This window comes from Rhinichthys klamathensis, unplaced genomic scaffold (genome assembly GCF_029890125.1).
Source record: "Rhinichthys klamathensis goyatoka isolate OS25496 unplaced genomic scaffold, OSU_Roscu_1.1 h1tg000121l_1, whole genome shotgun sequence".
NCBI classification, from domain to species: Eukaryota; Metazoa; Chordata; class Actinopteri; order Cypriniformes; family Leuciscidae; genus Rhinichthys; species Rhinichthys klamathensis.
Window position 1 is genome coordinate 2,957,247 of NW_026606658.1, and position 16,183 is coordinate 2,973,429.

A 16,183-nucleotide genomic window follows, 5' to 3' on the forward strand; every position below is an offset into this window, starting at 1 on the left:
TTTTATTGTGGCCAGCCTAATGCCGAGTTCAGACTGCACGATTTTAGCCCCGATTTTGGCTCGCCGACAGGTTTTGAGAAATCGCCGACAAATGCCCGAAATCACAGGCAAATCGGTGCTCGTTCACGCGAGTGACAATCACGCAGTGTGAATGAGCAAAGACGCGATCTGAGAGAATCGCCGACAAGTCGCCGACGCCCGTGAGATATTTGGCATGCTAAATATCTGGACCTGTCGGCGATTCACAATCCTGCTGTGTGAATGTGTTCTGACTGAAAACTACATCGGCGATGACCGACAGCCAATGAGAGAGCAAGATACAGGGAGGAGGAGGAGGAGTTATAGACCAGAATATCAGTATTTTAATAGATAGGCCTATATTTACAATTATATCAAACAGAAACAAAGCACAAACATTTGCATGACCAGCAGCAACAGCAGGACATTTGCAAAATTATTTATTTACCCCCAACTCTCTTTGCAAAACACAGTCCTTGCTCCCCTCGTCTTCCCAACCATTTCCTGCATAAACTGTTTATTTATTTATTTTTTCCTTTTCGCTACAAATCAGTGCACAGACAATTTGTAGGCTATCATTTTTAATAACAAATTCAGTGTCGCGCGAGAACTCCGGTCTCACGTACGCGTGATCTTCCGTTATTTCCTATCACTTCTCGCGTGTGTTTGGTTGTGAAACGTAGTTTGCGGACCAGGCAGAAGTTGTCGGCGATTCTTTCTTTTGTAAAGTCATGCAGTGTGAAACCTCCTGTCGCCGATCCATCATGCAGTGTGAACACAGCAGCAACTGAATGTTACCCCAGATAGTCATGCAGTGTGAAAACAACAGTGACCCGATTATTTTGAAAATCGTGCAGTCTGAACTCGGCATAAGGCACACCTGTGAAATAATCATGCTGTCTAATCAGTATCTTGATATGCCACACGTTTGAGGTGGATGGATTATCTCGGCAAAGGAGGAGTGCTCACTAACACAGATTTAGACAGATTTGTAAACAATATTTGAGAGAAATAGGCCTTTTGTGTACATAGAAAAAGTCTTAAATCTTTGAATTCAGCTCATGAAAAATGGGGGCAAAAACAAAAGTGTTGCGTTTATAATTTTGTTCAGTGAAATTAATTATAATAATAATAATTATTGATTTATTCTAAATATAAATATCAGTATATTGTAATAGTTCACTGTAAATTTTATTTATAATTATATTTTTAATTATTTAAGAAAATATATTTTTATTTTTCATTACCACTGTAAAATTATTAAACTAATACTAAAAACAGGCAGTGCATAAAAGTATTTGAAACAGGGAGTGCACAACATCTTTTGTGTTCTACTTAAGAAAGAAAGTCATTAAAGTTTGGAACTACTTGAGTGTATAAATAGACAAAATGTAAACTGTATTATCTCTTTAAATTGTCCAGTTAACAAAATTAATTTGTAATGTTTAAAAAAAAAAAAAATTAATAATTGCATTTATCGTAATTCTTATCATTTCAGAGGCACCTGTCACCAGAGGACTTCTACAACGTGTTTGGGATGACCATTGAACAGTTTGACCGTTTGGCTTTGTGGAAGAAAAATGATCTCAAGAAGAAAGCACGCTTGTTTTAAATCACGCCTAATCGCTTAATGGAAAGCAAAGATAAAGAGAAAACCTCTTCTCATCTGTCCTGTGTGCATGGAGGGATGAGTGTGAGAGAAACATATATGCACCTTCATTCTGCTGCATAGCTACTATCATCCCATCTCACGCTGAGGAAGAGGGAGCGCTTTCACAACGCTGTTTGCCACCTATCTTTGTGCGCGAACGCCAAACCACATGGCCTGAATGTTACTCTGATGACGGAGAGCCTGGAGTCAGAACTGAATTCTCCAACACTCTTTGTTTTTCTCTTTGATTGTCTTTGATCTCGCTCCCTCAGCGGTCTTTGTGATTACTGTGTTGTTCTCTCTTTGTGGAAAAGGCACTCAATATTGATATAAGCCACTTTCTTTACATTTTATACCGTTGATAAACATGGCCAACCAGCTCTACATGTAAGTCTTTATGATAATGTAATGCTACCCATCTTCCCCTGTGCCCTTGTTTTTGACTGCAATGAATGTTGTCCAACGTCTAAGTCTCGTCCACGTCTACTCGTGTTCTTAGCTCAATGTCTTTCTCTCTCTCTCTTTTCTCAGTCTCTTCCTGCCTGTTCCTCTTCTTACCTCTTAGACATGATACTCAGCCACTGCTTGGACTGTAATATCTATCATGTGATATCAGCTTTATGGAAGCTCATTCATCCATGGCTTTAGCATGACCAGGCCAAAGACTCATTCAGAGCAAGAAGTCAACAAAGCACCCTTACACGTGACCTAACCAGACGCGACGCAATAAAGCGACAAGAAAAAAAAACCTCTTCCAGGTCATTTTTGTCCTTTCCAGCCTCGACCGTGACAAGTGAAGAGCAACAGGACACTATGTCGATCGATTGGTTTCCATTTACGCAGCATCATGCTTGGTAGCCCCGCCCACTGTGAAATCTCATTGGTTCCTCGGAACTGTACATTAAACATTAAACAGCTTCTCATTGGCTGTAGTTGCGTCTCATCACACATCAGATTGAGAACTTGTCATATTGCGCCTGGTTAGGAGGACACAGTGTTAGTAGTTATGTTTATTAATCTTTACTGTTGCTTAATGACTGTGAGTGCGGACAGCTGGAACAACGCATAGCTTTTGTGTCATATTATGTATCTGTTGGCTTTTTCAGGTCAATGTGCAATTCATCAGATGTCATTATTATGACAACACAGTTATTCATTAAGACATTTAAACTGATATCGGGACTTTGCTCTCTCCATATATATCGTGCACATTACATATCGTCATAAATCTAATCAAATGCATCAGCCAGACATTGCATTGGTCTTTCTCGTTGTTTGAAAATGAAAGTGCTCATTGCAGAGTAAATCCTTATTTTTGTATGCAATTTTTTTTTCATACAGATGTTTGCCAGATACTTTATTTGCCATTTGCAAATAATTGCAACATTGACTTTAGCATGGAGCCATGCCAAAGTTAACAGTTTCTGTAGCAATTAGTGAAACTAATACAATACAACACTTAATAAAGCATGCAGTTCAGTGGCGCTTCATTTCATTTAAAACAAATATGATTTTTTGTTTGATTGTTAATAAATGTGTGTGCTGTATATTGATACAAATGTCCATTACACTGGTCATGTCACCCTGTAGGCATGCACTGCATATACTGGAAGCATCACGTAATGGCTACATATTCAACTTTAGAGTGTAATCAATGACGTGTTGTTTGATTTGAGATCTGACAGTTACTGAGAGATTGTTTTGTTTCTTCTGACACATTCTTAAGTTGTACCACGTTTGCTCTAGATATTTTACTCTGATGAAATTTAACTTGGTTCTTTTAGTGATGCCAGTTACTCAAATTTGCAAAGAAACATGCAAAGTGTTTTGTCCTTTTATTATATGGATATATTACTTAAAGATGTCAGAAATCTGGAACTGTTAGAGAAGCAACATTCAGTAAACTAAGTTTTGACTAATGATAACCATGTGAAACGTGCCTATATCTTGTACAATATCAATGCATCTTTGGATTTTTTTTTAACTGCTCAGCAGGGTAACTCAGATTGTTTTACTTTATTGTTGATTGTGAAAGTATGATGGTTTCTAACCGACTATAAGTGTGTGCATATCCAAAACTCTTTCTTCAGGGTCATAATGCAACATTTTTCATGCAGTAAATTTTAGCCTTTGCCGGTCATGCCAAAATCTGTTGTGCTTGGGAAAATACAGTAAAGCTTGTCTCAAATACATGAATGTGTTTTGGTCTGAGTGCGTAGGTGGGAGCCTTCCCAGAAGAACCATGTTGAGCTGCGGAGGACAAATGCGTTAGTCTTATTTAAACAGCTGTAGAAACAGGCACGTGTGTGGGTGTGAGTGGTGTTAGCCTCCAGTACAGCAGTCCAATAGTTCAGGCTAGGTGAGTTCAGATCAGTGTGTTTTAGATCATCTTCATACTTTAACAGCACTAACCCTTACAAAAACACACCCAAATCAAGAATAAACAAGGAGGTCATTTAAACATCTGAATTGGTTCAATTTTCGTGTTTTTTTTTAAATATGGTATGTTTTTGGAAATGATTTCAAAATGTATTTTTCTTTGTGTGTGTGAAGTCTGGATGAAGGCAGATGTAGGACTGTGACCCAAGAGAACTCTGACCCAACAGTTTTGAGAGCTGCTGGACTACTTTTGCTACTATTACACATTTACATTTTATACCTAGAAAGTTTGAGAGACCTTATGTAGTTGTCTTTGTGTTATGATGAGGTCACACAACATATATGGTTTCCCATGGGTGCGCATGGTTTTGTGCTAATATGCAAACTAACTACTGCGTATAACTGTGATTGTGATGTTATTCTGACTGTGCAAAGTTTGGGAAATGTAAATGCACTCATTTTATTCACTGTTTCTTTGAGTCGCTTTGCAAGAAATATTGATATTCATCTCAATAAAAACAGCTATACTTCAACTCAAGTGGGTTTTTTTTTTGTAAAGAAAGTAAGTAGCTGAACCAGATAGATAGATAGATTCATCTAAATAAAATCATACTTCAATTCAAGTGCTATAATGTAAAGAGAGTTGCTGAACCAAACAGACTACAGATAGATAGATAGATAGATAGATAGATAGATAGATAGATAGATAGATAGATAGATAGATAGAAAAACTAAATAAATACATGCCTATAGACATTAATTATACTGTATAGTGGAAACTAAAAATGTCTTGCAACACTCCATCTTCCCAATGTGTAAATGTTAACGCCTACCAGTTTTGCTATTGGTTAGATTTTTTTGTAGCGCGCTGCTGGATTGGCTCACACGGTTGTCAATCTCGGGAGGATTTGACAGCGTGAGCGGTCCCCGAAGTCAAGATGTGAATCTGAAGAAGCTCACACAGGCCAGAGGAACAACAGAGGTGGCCGTTATCAAGTGCACGCGGAGACAGGGCAGGTCCATCTTCTTCCGATAAAGTTATGACGGAAAATAACGGAGAAGGTATGTCACTTTTAAAATTATTAGATAGTTGTCTCTATTTATGCTTTGGGAAAGAGGCTATCCATGAAATGGTTCCTAATTTTTCAGTACAGCATTTGGGGTTTAATAAGGACAAGCTCTGCTCTGTACAGTCATTCAACATGCATGGAGAAATTCAATTCTCCCTTGCAAATGTAAATGTGATAGGCTTGCTTTCCATTGTATATTTCTTTACAGATGGTTAAATAATAACATAAAACAGTTTTTGAAGTTATTATCCTACATTAATATTAGTAATTTTTTGGAGCTGCCATCAACCCTTTTCTTGTTTTGGAGCTGAGCACAAAGAAGCACGAGGCATCCTGATGAATGTGCAGCGCTCGTGTTGAATAGCGCGAGCCTGCAGGGATCAGCTGGCGTCTCGAGCCCAGTCTCTGATTATGCTAAGGGGGGAGGGGCTGAGAGAGAGAGGTGAAAAGCTAAATTATAAAGAACAAACCCAATTAAATTGATACTTTTCAGTGGGATGACTCTTAAATCACTGTTGTTCTCCTCAGGTGTTTTGCAAGTTCAGGGATGTTTGTTTAAACAGGCTATTTATATAAAGAATTTTGGGACCATGTGAAAGTGTTTTCCATCTCCAGTTAAGATTTCCTCTGGGATTTGCTGACAATAGAGCGGACAAGAACCGTCATCCTGTGCATTGTTAGCATTACTGACTCTGGCTCCGAGATGAGGGAAAACAGGCCAAAACATAAAAAGCCACCAAAGTTGCATGCTGCGTCTCATATCTCATTGTCCAGACTGTCTCAAAACAATCAAACCAGGTAAAGAAAATAAGAAAGAATTGACTGGAACAGGTTGGGTTTGGCCAAACACAGTCCTTGGACTCCTTGGCTAGAAATACGATCATTTGGAAAAACAAAGATAAGCATGTGGACAAAGCTCAGCATCTTTGATCAATAGCCAGTGTAGAGTTTAATGGGTGTGACCAAGCGCTTTGAGGGATGTTAGTCAAGGACCATCTGGTGAAATGGGCGATGGAGCCTAACTTGACCTGTTCATCTGCATTTGGCTCATTTGGGAATTTGTATCATACAAACAGGAGGTTCAATTCAGGATGTTCTGCTTCCTAATCAGAGCAGGAACAAAATACTTTTCTTTATTGCATCCCACCCTTTAAAAATAATATTTCCTTCCATTCTTAATGCTGATTTTACTGGCGGTTTTAAACAGATTTTTTTTTTCAGAAGTAGAGATTGATGCCATTTAAGGTGAAAAAGCATGTTGCACCCTAATAGCATAGCTTGTTCATTTACACATTATTTCAAGAATTCTGTAACCACACAAAGTGAGAGGTCATCCGGGGGCTAAATACCATTATAGCTGAGTGTTGCATGGCCTCTGTTGGTTAGCTTGACTGGTCTGTACATGTGGTCCAATGTCTGATTGCTGATGCAGTGATATCATTACTAGTGCACATCTGGACCTGCATTGTTGCAGCATCTGTGTAGGCCAAAGATCGATGGTCGGTCTTGCTTAGTTTGCAAGAGAGAAAAAAGCAGTCGTACAGACATTTACTGGATGTTCATTAATCCCTGCTTTGAATGATGGGGAACATGTAGTGATAATGTACAGTACAGTTTTTTTTTCTTTTATAGTAACCTGTATTCTACCAGTTCTCGTACAGGCTGTTTTTCCTCTCTTGTGGTTCTAGTCTAGCAGTCTGTGCCTTAGGATAGTTTTCACAGACTAACAGAGTCTCCAGTGGGTTTATATTAGTCTGCCTCAGGATGCAGCATGTCGTTTAATTGTGTGTGTGTGTCAAATACAGCTGTAAACAGCTGCTGATTCTTTCTCTGACTCAATACCAAACCACTTCCTGACCTCTGACGGTGATTCTATGGGAAGTTCTATTGGTATATGTAAAGATGTGTATAGACACATTAGAGAGATAAGGAAATGTAACATGTATCATCACATTTATGCATTCAGTTGACACTTTCATACAAAACAACTTTCAGTGGCAAACAGCCGCTTTGTTTGGGAATCGAAACCCATGAGCTTGCACCATGCTCTACCAGTTGGGTTCATGTCTTTGTTTTATTAAACCTTTTTATATACTCTGTCCTGTTGTGTTTATGTGAGCTGAAAGGCCCTTTGAGAGCACATAAAGACCACTCACTCTGTCTTAAAGACCCCCAATGAGTTTTTTGGCTTATAGTCCATGTGTGTTTACTTTGAAGCCATCTATCCACCTTATTTTTAATGTAAGTGCGGATGCAGCCTTTTTAACTTGAATGTGGAAGGCTTCTGGTCTCAGTTTCCAGCTATTTTAGTTATTTTAATACAGTAGTTATTTTAGCTGTACAAAACAGTCTGTTATACTGCTTGATATCACAAACTGGTATTTATCACATTATTTTAATTTACTATTGCAATCATAAACACTGTTTTGTAGTGCAAATAATTGTACAGTTTACTGCACATGGTTATTCTTCTAGTTACTGTATTTACCTATAAATGGTTATCACTCTGTAGGCTAACCGGCAGTTAGCATCACACTGGTTCCCTCAACAAAAAACTCAATAGGATTTTTCCATAGGCTTTTGGATTATGACAAAAAAACAAGCTCTGTGATCGACAAAAGTTTATGATACTTGCACGCTTCGTCAAGATCAAGATAATCAAGATAATTTTGACAGATGAACACAACTTTTATGAATTTTGATGCCTAAATGCAGTCGCCAGAAGTAAAAAGCTAAAGGTAGGCTATAAACCAACTACACCACATTCCCATGACTTCAACATCACCATCACTGAGCTCTTTCAGCCGTTTTTTACCTAAAAACAATTTTATGTATTTTATGTCAGAATAAAACGTGAAAATGTCTTGAGCTTGTGTTTACCACAGACCTTATTTCAGCCATTTAACCAAAATCCCATTAAAAACACTATTGACTTCAGGACGATAGAACCGGAAGTGCTAAACTGCTCGTTTCAGCGTTTTGGCCTACAAAATGATGTCATACCTGCACCACTCTATTGCGGATAATGAATCGGAAGTCTCGCACATTCACAGGTCATGGCTTACTTCCGCATTGCAAAATAACGTGAATATGCCATATGCTAGTGTTTTTTTTTTAAAGTTTGACAATTCACTTTTAGCGTGGTCTGTCGTGATTATTAAATAACTGTCTGATTGCAGTAATTTGATCTAACCGCGTTTATTTCAGACAACAGCGATTGTGCTCTTAGAAGGCACAAGGGGGAAACATAGATCAAAAGACATAGGGTGCTTTTTAATATCCCTCCTCGTCTCCTCTCTCCTCCGTCCTCCATGACCCGGAAACCGATCGAGCTCAGCCATTTTGAAGGACATCTCAATTGTCTAATTGCACCGCGAGGAGGCGAGGATCGAGGAGTGGGGAGGCTTCAGAGGAGCCATGAGCGAGGATGCACAGGTGTATCCTATGCGGAAGTGTTTTATCGACTAAACGTGACGTATAACTTCTCCTCCCCCTTCACATCGGTCACAATAATTTTAATTTATACTTTACCTTTGCAGTTTATATAAACCACACATCTCACATATTTCAACAGGGTATATCTTGCTTTATTATTATTTATTAATTTCTTAAATAACCAAACTTCAACAACATAAGGGCAGATCTTTTGAGCGCTGCTGATGACGCTGTGAAGTGACGCTCGAGTGATCAAGTATTCCAATGTTTAAAAACTTTCATTCGATTCCTCCGTCCTCATTTTCTTTCCTTGCAGCCTTCCCTCGCATCCTACAGGGGGTGGAGCTGAGACGCGAGGAAAGGAAACGAGGATGCACAAATAAGAATTGAGAAGCACCTATAGACTTCTTTCAAATTCGTTTTCGATTGCCCCCCCTGGTTGGTGCTCTATGCAGAATATACTCTGTGTATACTAGCAGACTGCAGTATTGGTAGAGCTGCATGCTTAATTGTTAAGAGATCGCGATCTTGATTCAAACACCCACGCATTCTTATTCCTAAATGACAGCGATTCTCCTGTGTCTATAACCTTTGACAAAATCACACCGGAACATTCAAATCCGTGTTCGCTCTGCCACTGAGACAGAGAGAGCATTTTCCATGTAACGTAGCCTAAAGTCGCCTACGAAACAGCTTCACAAACAGTCTTTTCAAAATCACAGTATGGATATTTCTGTTACAAATATTCAAATTATCACAGTTCTGGGATAAAAGTTCATAGTTCGGATATAAACACTGATGTCTACGGTTGCGATCAAAATAGGTACATTGGTACGCAACTAGGTGGCGACAAGTGACTATTGAAAAATTTATTTCTCATTGAATTATTAATTCAAGAGATTCCTTCAAAAACGGTGATACATCCAGTAATTAAACAAGTGAAGTATTCATGAGTCATTGAAACTTAAAAAAAAAAAAAAATTAATTAAAATTAATTAAACATTTTTAAATACTCTGCAGCAATTAACTTTTTGTCAGAACCTTCGGTAAATTAGGCCTACATGTTATTTTGTTAAGTTTTCTGTTTAGAATCGTGATCTCTATTTGAAAAAAATGAAAATAAAATTTAGTTTTCAATTTATTCAGAATCATGCAGCTCTATGTATTGGTAATTTGCCGACTGCCAAAAGTTAAATCTAACTGGATGGGTAAGATGGTCAATTTTCGTTAGTTATTTTGGCAAAACATAAATACATTAAGCAAAATTAATAGACAACAGGGTTGACATTTTATCACATCACTTTACAAATCAATTCCAACACAGGATATTTGGTGAAAGTACCTTTGTGGCGAGCAGGGCTAGGCAGAGAGCTGTGGGAAAGGAGCGTTTCTATCTAGCAATTACTAATGTGCGCCACACTGGCCTTTTGTCTCTCCCGGAGGAGCTCCGGAGGGATTCAAGGAGCAGTGATACGATACCAACGGTTTTCCTCAGGCGTATTTTGTACATGCGTATACAGTTTTTTGGATGTAGGACTTGTTCAAAACAGATTTTTCTCTTGATTGAGCACAATTAAATATGTTTGGTGTATACATTTTTAATTTTAAGTGAAGACCCTGAGCTATTATTACAACAATGCTTATTTTTGCAAGGGGATAATTATTTGGAAGTCATTTATTGAGCCAATATGTAATTGTCAATTTCCTCAATTTTCCAAAATTATTTTACAGTGAATGAATTGGTGAGAGAGAGAGAGAGAGAGAGAGAGAGAGAGAGAGAGAGAGAGAGAGAGAGAGAGAGAGAGAGAGAGAGAGAGAGAGAGAGAGAGAGAGATTATGCGTGTGTGAATAGCGTTTTTGCAGCGTCTTTAATAGTGAAACTATTAGTTTAATTACTTCAAAAACGTACTCGGTTACTAACGTAACCTCGGTTCTCTCTAGAGAGGGAACGAGTACTGCGTAATATCTTACGCTAGGGGAAAACCTCTTTTCCTCGAGATATTTTAGCCAAAAAATTATCCTTAATTTTGTATTAATGCAAAACGCATTGCAACAGCAAGCAGACATAGGCAAGGCGGCTTAGCGCGCCTATTGGCTGGCCTGTGGCAATTGCAGCAGCCTATCGAGAGAGGCCATTCAGTGAAAGTCCAATGAGGGCGCTTCGCGCCCATTGCGTCACGCTCCCGCCGTAACGGGCGTGGCCTAGCCTTATAAATACGGCTCGATGGGCTGATATACTCTGGTTTTAATCGCTGAAGCGAACCAGCGTACTGCATGCACGGCAAGATACGCAGTACTCGTTCCCTCTCTAGAGAGAACCGAGGTTACATTAGTAACCGAGTAAGTTCTCTTACGAGAGGTTCTCTCGTACTGCGTAATATCTTACGCTAGGGGAACACAATGCAAAACGCCGTGCGTGCTGGGATCCGACACCAAAGTCCCAAGGGCATGTGCCCGGGGCTCATATAGTGCACAATCAACAGGGACTCACACAGAGTCCGAGAAGAGAGGCTGGAAGCATCATTCTCAATGACATTTAGCATCCTAAGGGAGCTAGTCACTTAAGTGTTCCACACAGCCAGGGTGAAGCATTCAGCCTGAACTGTGCAAAAAATCACAGGTCTAGTTGCCCATGTTAGCTTTAGTCGGCCGCGAGCCGTGGTCAAGTGGATGCAGCATTCTGAGCCGAAGTTCGGGGCAGATAATACTTATTTAACCGACAACAGCTTGGCCTGTAAGGCGGGAACTTCCAGGTTATAGAACCTGATAAATGTAGACGGGGAGGCCCAGCCTGCCGTCATACAGATATCTTGAAGTGTAACTCCGCTAGACCAAGCCCACGACGAGGCCATACCCCTCGTGGAATGCGCTTTAACGCCTATAGGGCACTCGAGGCCCAATGACGCGTATACCAGCGCTATGGCATCGACTATCCATCTGGATAGGCTTTGTTTCGAAGCGGCTAGTCCCTTAGAACGCCCGCTGAACGAAACGAAAAGCTGCTCAGTCTGCTCAGAGGGGGGGAGGTCCACGGAGCTCGCCCAATCCTCACTGTCCGATGCTAGTAGAGAGCAGCTGGCCTCCCCTGCAGAGATCGCTGGCTCGTCGTCATCGATGACTGAAGCGACGGCAGACGGCGGCCGCTGACCGTCGGTGAGCGAGCAGAGCGACGCTGGCGAAGCTGGCGGGCGCACCTGCGAGCATTCGCGGGAACGAGGAGGCTCAGGGACCCGCTGAGCACGGCGCTTTTTATGGCGCGGCACTGTAGCGGGCTGAAGTGCAGTCTCTGTGAAGAATGCCAGGCGAGTCCGCAGAGTCACCATTGGCAGTAGCTCGCAGTGAGGGCATCCGCCGTCGGCGAGCGCGAGAGCTGCGTGATCGTCTCCCAGGCAGGAAACGCAGATAACATGGCGGTCCCCGTCACTGAGTGGGGCACGAGCCACAAGAGGAAGGCATCTTGAAAAAGACGCGGCTCTTTTAGGTAAAGTGTGCGTCGCGGGGCGAACACACACACACACACACAACACAGAGCAGTGAAAGGATATAGAAACCCCGGATAGCTTTGCAGGAACGGCGGCTGAAGGCGGCGAGATGAAGGCCAGCGACTTCAGTAGCAAGGGCTCGTCCCGCAGAAAGCTGTATCGACGGCGCGGCTTCTCACTCTGGATCCAGTCGGTGCGAACGCTCCGCTGAAGAGATGAAAATCAGAGTATATCAGCCCATCGAGCCGTATTTATAAGGCTAGGCCACGCCCGTTACGGCGGGAGCGTGACGCAATGGGCGCAAAGCGCCCTCATTGGACTGTCACTGAATGGCCTCTCTCGATAGGCTGCTGCAATTGCCACAGGCCAGCCAATAGGCGCGCTAAGCCGCCTTGCCTATGTCTGCTTGCTGTTGCAATGCGTTTTGCATTAATACAAAATTAAGGATAATTTTTTGGCTTCAATATCTCGAGGAAAAGAAGTTTTCCCCTAGCGTAAGATATTACGCAGTACGAGAGAACCTCTCGTAAGAGAACAGCAATGCTTCCACCTCATTGTAGCAAACCTATTTTATTAATACAAGTCACAGGGCAGTGTTGACAACAAGTTTCTGTGCTCCTGAGTCCTGAATATTTCTGTGTGCGCTGCGTGATCATTCTGTGTTTGTGACTGTCTGTATGTGTGAGCTTGTGCTTTGTTGAAGGCAGCGCATTAACTTAGAATGGTGATTAATGACTCATCCTGCACTACACAGACTTTTGTCCAATCAAATGCTTTCCCTGATACCATCTGCAACCGACTAGCTAGTAGCAAATCATGGTTCATTGCTGAGATGCTAAATGCTTTTGGCTATAAATTAAGGGACAAGCCCTTCAAAATGTCCCGTCTCAGACTTGTTTCAATAGGAAATATGTCAACTCAAGAAAGACAACTGTGCTTGTCAAACACTTTTTAACAGAATGTAGTGTAATAACAATTATTAAAATTATATGAATTTATAGGTTGTACAAGTTGGACACAATTTTTTAAAAACCTAATTTTTATTTTATTATTATCAATAAATATGTGCACAAGTTCAGAAGTAACACAAACAGCTGTGCGAGACGTCTCTCCAGAGTTGTCATTCATTCATATTCCCTGCGGCTCTGTAACATGACTGGACTGGAGTGGCAAATCTTTCAAGTAAAACATGAAAAAGTGGTGTTGCATGCCTTTGGCTCTTCTTCAGCTTTGGATATGTTGTCCCATTAGGGTTTCACACCGAGACACAGCCAGAGGGAAGATTTGAGGGTAGCTTTGCTTTTTTTCTTCTTTATGTCAAACTCAAACCACTCAAGTGTGTTTGTGTTCAAAAAGTAGGTGCTTATACTTCAACTTGCCCATTTGAGTATGTGTGTGTTTGTAGACTCAGAGTGTCTGTGCTGTAAACCAAGCTGAACTCAAGGCCTCTGAGTCACTGTCTAAGAAAGCTGATGCCTCATGCTCTTTAGAAAGATTTCATTTTCTTCAGTTGTCTCTTTCTCTTGCTCTCATCATTGAAATATCTCTGAATCATTTTAAATAAGTAGAGGATTACTGTCATTTCTGTCTCTGTCATTATTTGTTTCCGCCCCTTCCCGTTATTTGTCTATGAGATGGAAAGTGAGAGAGGGAAAAGCAAATGATTGAAGAAGGTGCTGTGGAAACTGTGGCAAAGATACAGAAGATGAAAGTCGCTGTGGTTCTTAACACTCCTGACCACATCACAGGCGGAGAGGGATCCGATTAGACTGATGTGGTCAGTGTTATTTGCTGGGTGGAAACTCTGGTGAAGTATTTTGTTTTCAGGGTGTGTTGTCACAGCCAAGGTAACAGTCTTTCTGTAAAGACTTGTTTTATAGCTAACAGATGCTAGAATAGTTAGCATGAATAATTAATGCACCGTGTTCTGTAATTGTTTGTTGCTTTTAGGAGCTGCAGCTAGCTTAGGTTTCTAAGAACACAATTATTATTTGTTTTCACAGATTCTAAAGATTTTCGGTTTGATTGACTTGACTTGATTAAAATGCATCAATATTCAAATATAAAATCTGCAGGAGTGTGTAAGCGCATTCCCCTGACGTCAAATAAGTTATTGTTAACTAAAACTGACACTATTGAAAGTAATTTTTTTGCTAATTGAAAAAAAGCTAACTTAAAATACAAAGATGAAAAACGTAAACTTTAAAAACTTAAACTAAAAAAAATGTCAATTTAAAGCACATAACGAAATCAATTGAACTAAAATTAAAACTTATAACAAATTAGAGCCAATTCAAAATATTAATAAATAATCCTATAATAATAATACTAAAATAACTGTCTCAAACACGTGTAGGCATTAGGCAATGCAGACGATCTTGATTTCCTGCTGTATCTGTATCTTTACTATCCTATAAAACAGCTGACCTTCATGAACTCTCTTTATCTGTCTTTCTTCGCCAAATTCTTTCTGCTCTTAAAACAAGCGCCATCTGTGTTTTTGGGTTATTGATCCTGCAGGTGTATTTGTACATGGTATTTAAGCCTTGAGGCAGCTCACTCATCTTTGTACAGTCATTTATTTTCCTCTCTGCCGCTCTGCATGCCTTTTCGTGCCTATTTTGTGCCTGTCGTTACGTATTTCCTTGCACTCATTTTGATTTGCCAGATGAATAGAGACAGGAATTAAAGAATTCTCACACACATTCACTGTAGTGCATAAAACAACAATGTGATGGAAACCTAAGAGGCCCACTTTATAGGAATCACTTTATAGTCCATGGGGAAAGTGGCAGTGACTAATAGATTATGCCACTTCCTGCAGTGGGTCAAAAAGGGAGTAAGAGTGAGTCAGCCGTTGGGTTCTAAATCTCAGTGGGAGAGCATATATTTTAATGTTCCAAAAATATGCTTGAGTGTGTGCGAACAAACTCTCACACACACCTCTTTTTTATGCTTTTCCTACTCTTTCATGTTATTGTAACCCACTTTCCATCAATTCCAATTTATTTTTAGTAGGGGCGTATAGGGTGATGATGAAGGCAACCTGTCCTTTGGGTATTTGGGTAAAACGCTTAGTTTGGATTTTAGCCAAGACTTGTTTTCTCGTGTTTTTGGAATAGTGGATTCAGGCTTTTCTGTACTAAATGGATGTGCTTATGTGCACGTATAGATCTGCTGGTAAAAATAATCAGGTGTTCTATGTGTGTTAAAGGTGTAGCTTAAGTTCTGGTTACAATCTGGTAAGTTTTAGCATTTAAGTGCTGAGGCCTCCAGACTTGTCCTTTTAAATTGACTGTGCATTTAGGTTAATGTCAAGGTGTTATGATTTATGGGAATACTTTCCTTCTTACTCTGTATTTCACCCTTGACACACCCACACAGATCCCAGAGGCTATTCATACTGAAGCTTCAAGTTTAGTGTGCTTGAACACCAGTACTTTTTTTGTCTGCTTTTGGTCCGTTTGGTGTCAGAGTTTGGTTTGCTTTGGTTGGTGGGAAAAGAGGTCTTCCTAGATGCATACATAACATCAGCACCTAGTCCAACATTGTGGAAAAATAAGCTGGCGCCGGATTCATGTAAATCCACTTGAATTTTTTTTTTTTGAGACGTAAGAATGTTCTTGTAATCTTAAGAAGATATCAAAAAAATGTCTTAAGAAGAAAATAACAGGCTATTGTGTTTTCTGATTGATGGGTGTTCTTTCCTTAGACTTGCTAATCAACTCAACAAAAAACATGTCTTTTTGTGCTGCTTGTAGATTACCGTAATAATAATAATAAACGCATGCACACTATTTTCATTGCAACTGGCTTGACAGCAGTTAAGCAATTTGGGTCATGCTTTTTTTAATATGCCATGTATTTTATATAGTCCTAGGATGGAGCAATCTGTTGCATTCCTTTATGAACTTAAAGTGAATGTGTTTGTGAGTGTGTGCATAGTGTGTCAATGGCCGCTGCGGCTGTCATTCTGCATGTGCTAAATGTTTCCGAAAATTATGTTGTAACTTTGTCATTACTGAATTTCTAACTCAGAAAAGTCACATCACACAAAATCATGACCGATCATTGTTAACATTATTGATTATAGGTGTCACTTCAGTACTCGTGCACATCCCTAGTAGTAGCCAAGCTGCTTTCTCCGT

General features: G+C 40.1%; 2 protein-coding genes across 11 annotated transcripts in view; both read left to right on the forward strand.

The window, feature by feature from the left end:
* ablim2 (actin binding LIM protein family, member 2) overlaps positions 1–4,581 on the forward strand; it is a 73,988-nt gene extending 69,407 nt beyond the window's left edge. For all 10 annotated transcript variants that reach the window (XM_056255539.1, XM_056255537.1, XM_056255542.1 and 7 more), the window contains one exon: positions 1,517–4,581. The gene's annotated coding sequence lies outside the window, so the exon portion shown is untranslated. The remainder of the gene's footprint in view (positions 1–1,516) is intronic.
* A 433-nt stretch (positions 4,582–5,014) lies between these two features.
* afap1 (actin filament associated protein 1) overlaps positions 5,015–16,183 on the forward strand; it is a 70,853-nt gene continuing 59,684 nt past the window's right edge. Inside the window, exon 1 of the mRNA XM_056255535.1 lies at positions 5,015–5,110. Coding sequence (XP_056111510.1) covers positions 5,089–5,110 — 22 coding nt within the window. The 5' untranslated portion in view covers positions 5,015–5,088. The remainder of the gene's footprint in view (positions 5,111–16,183) is intronic.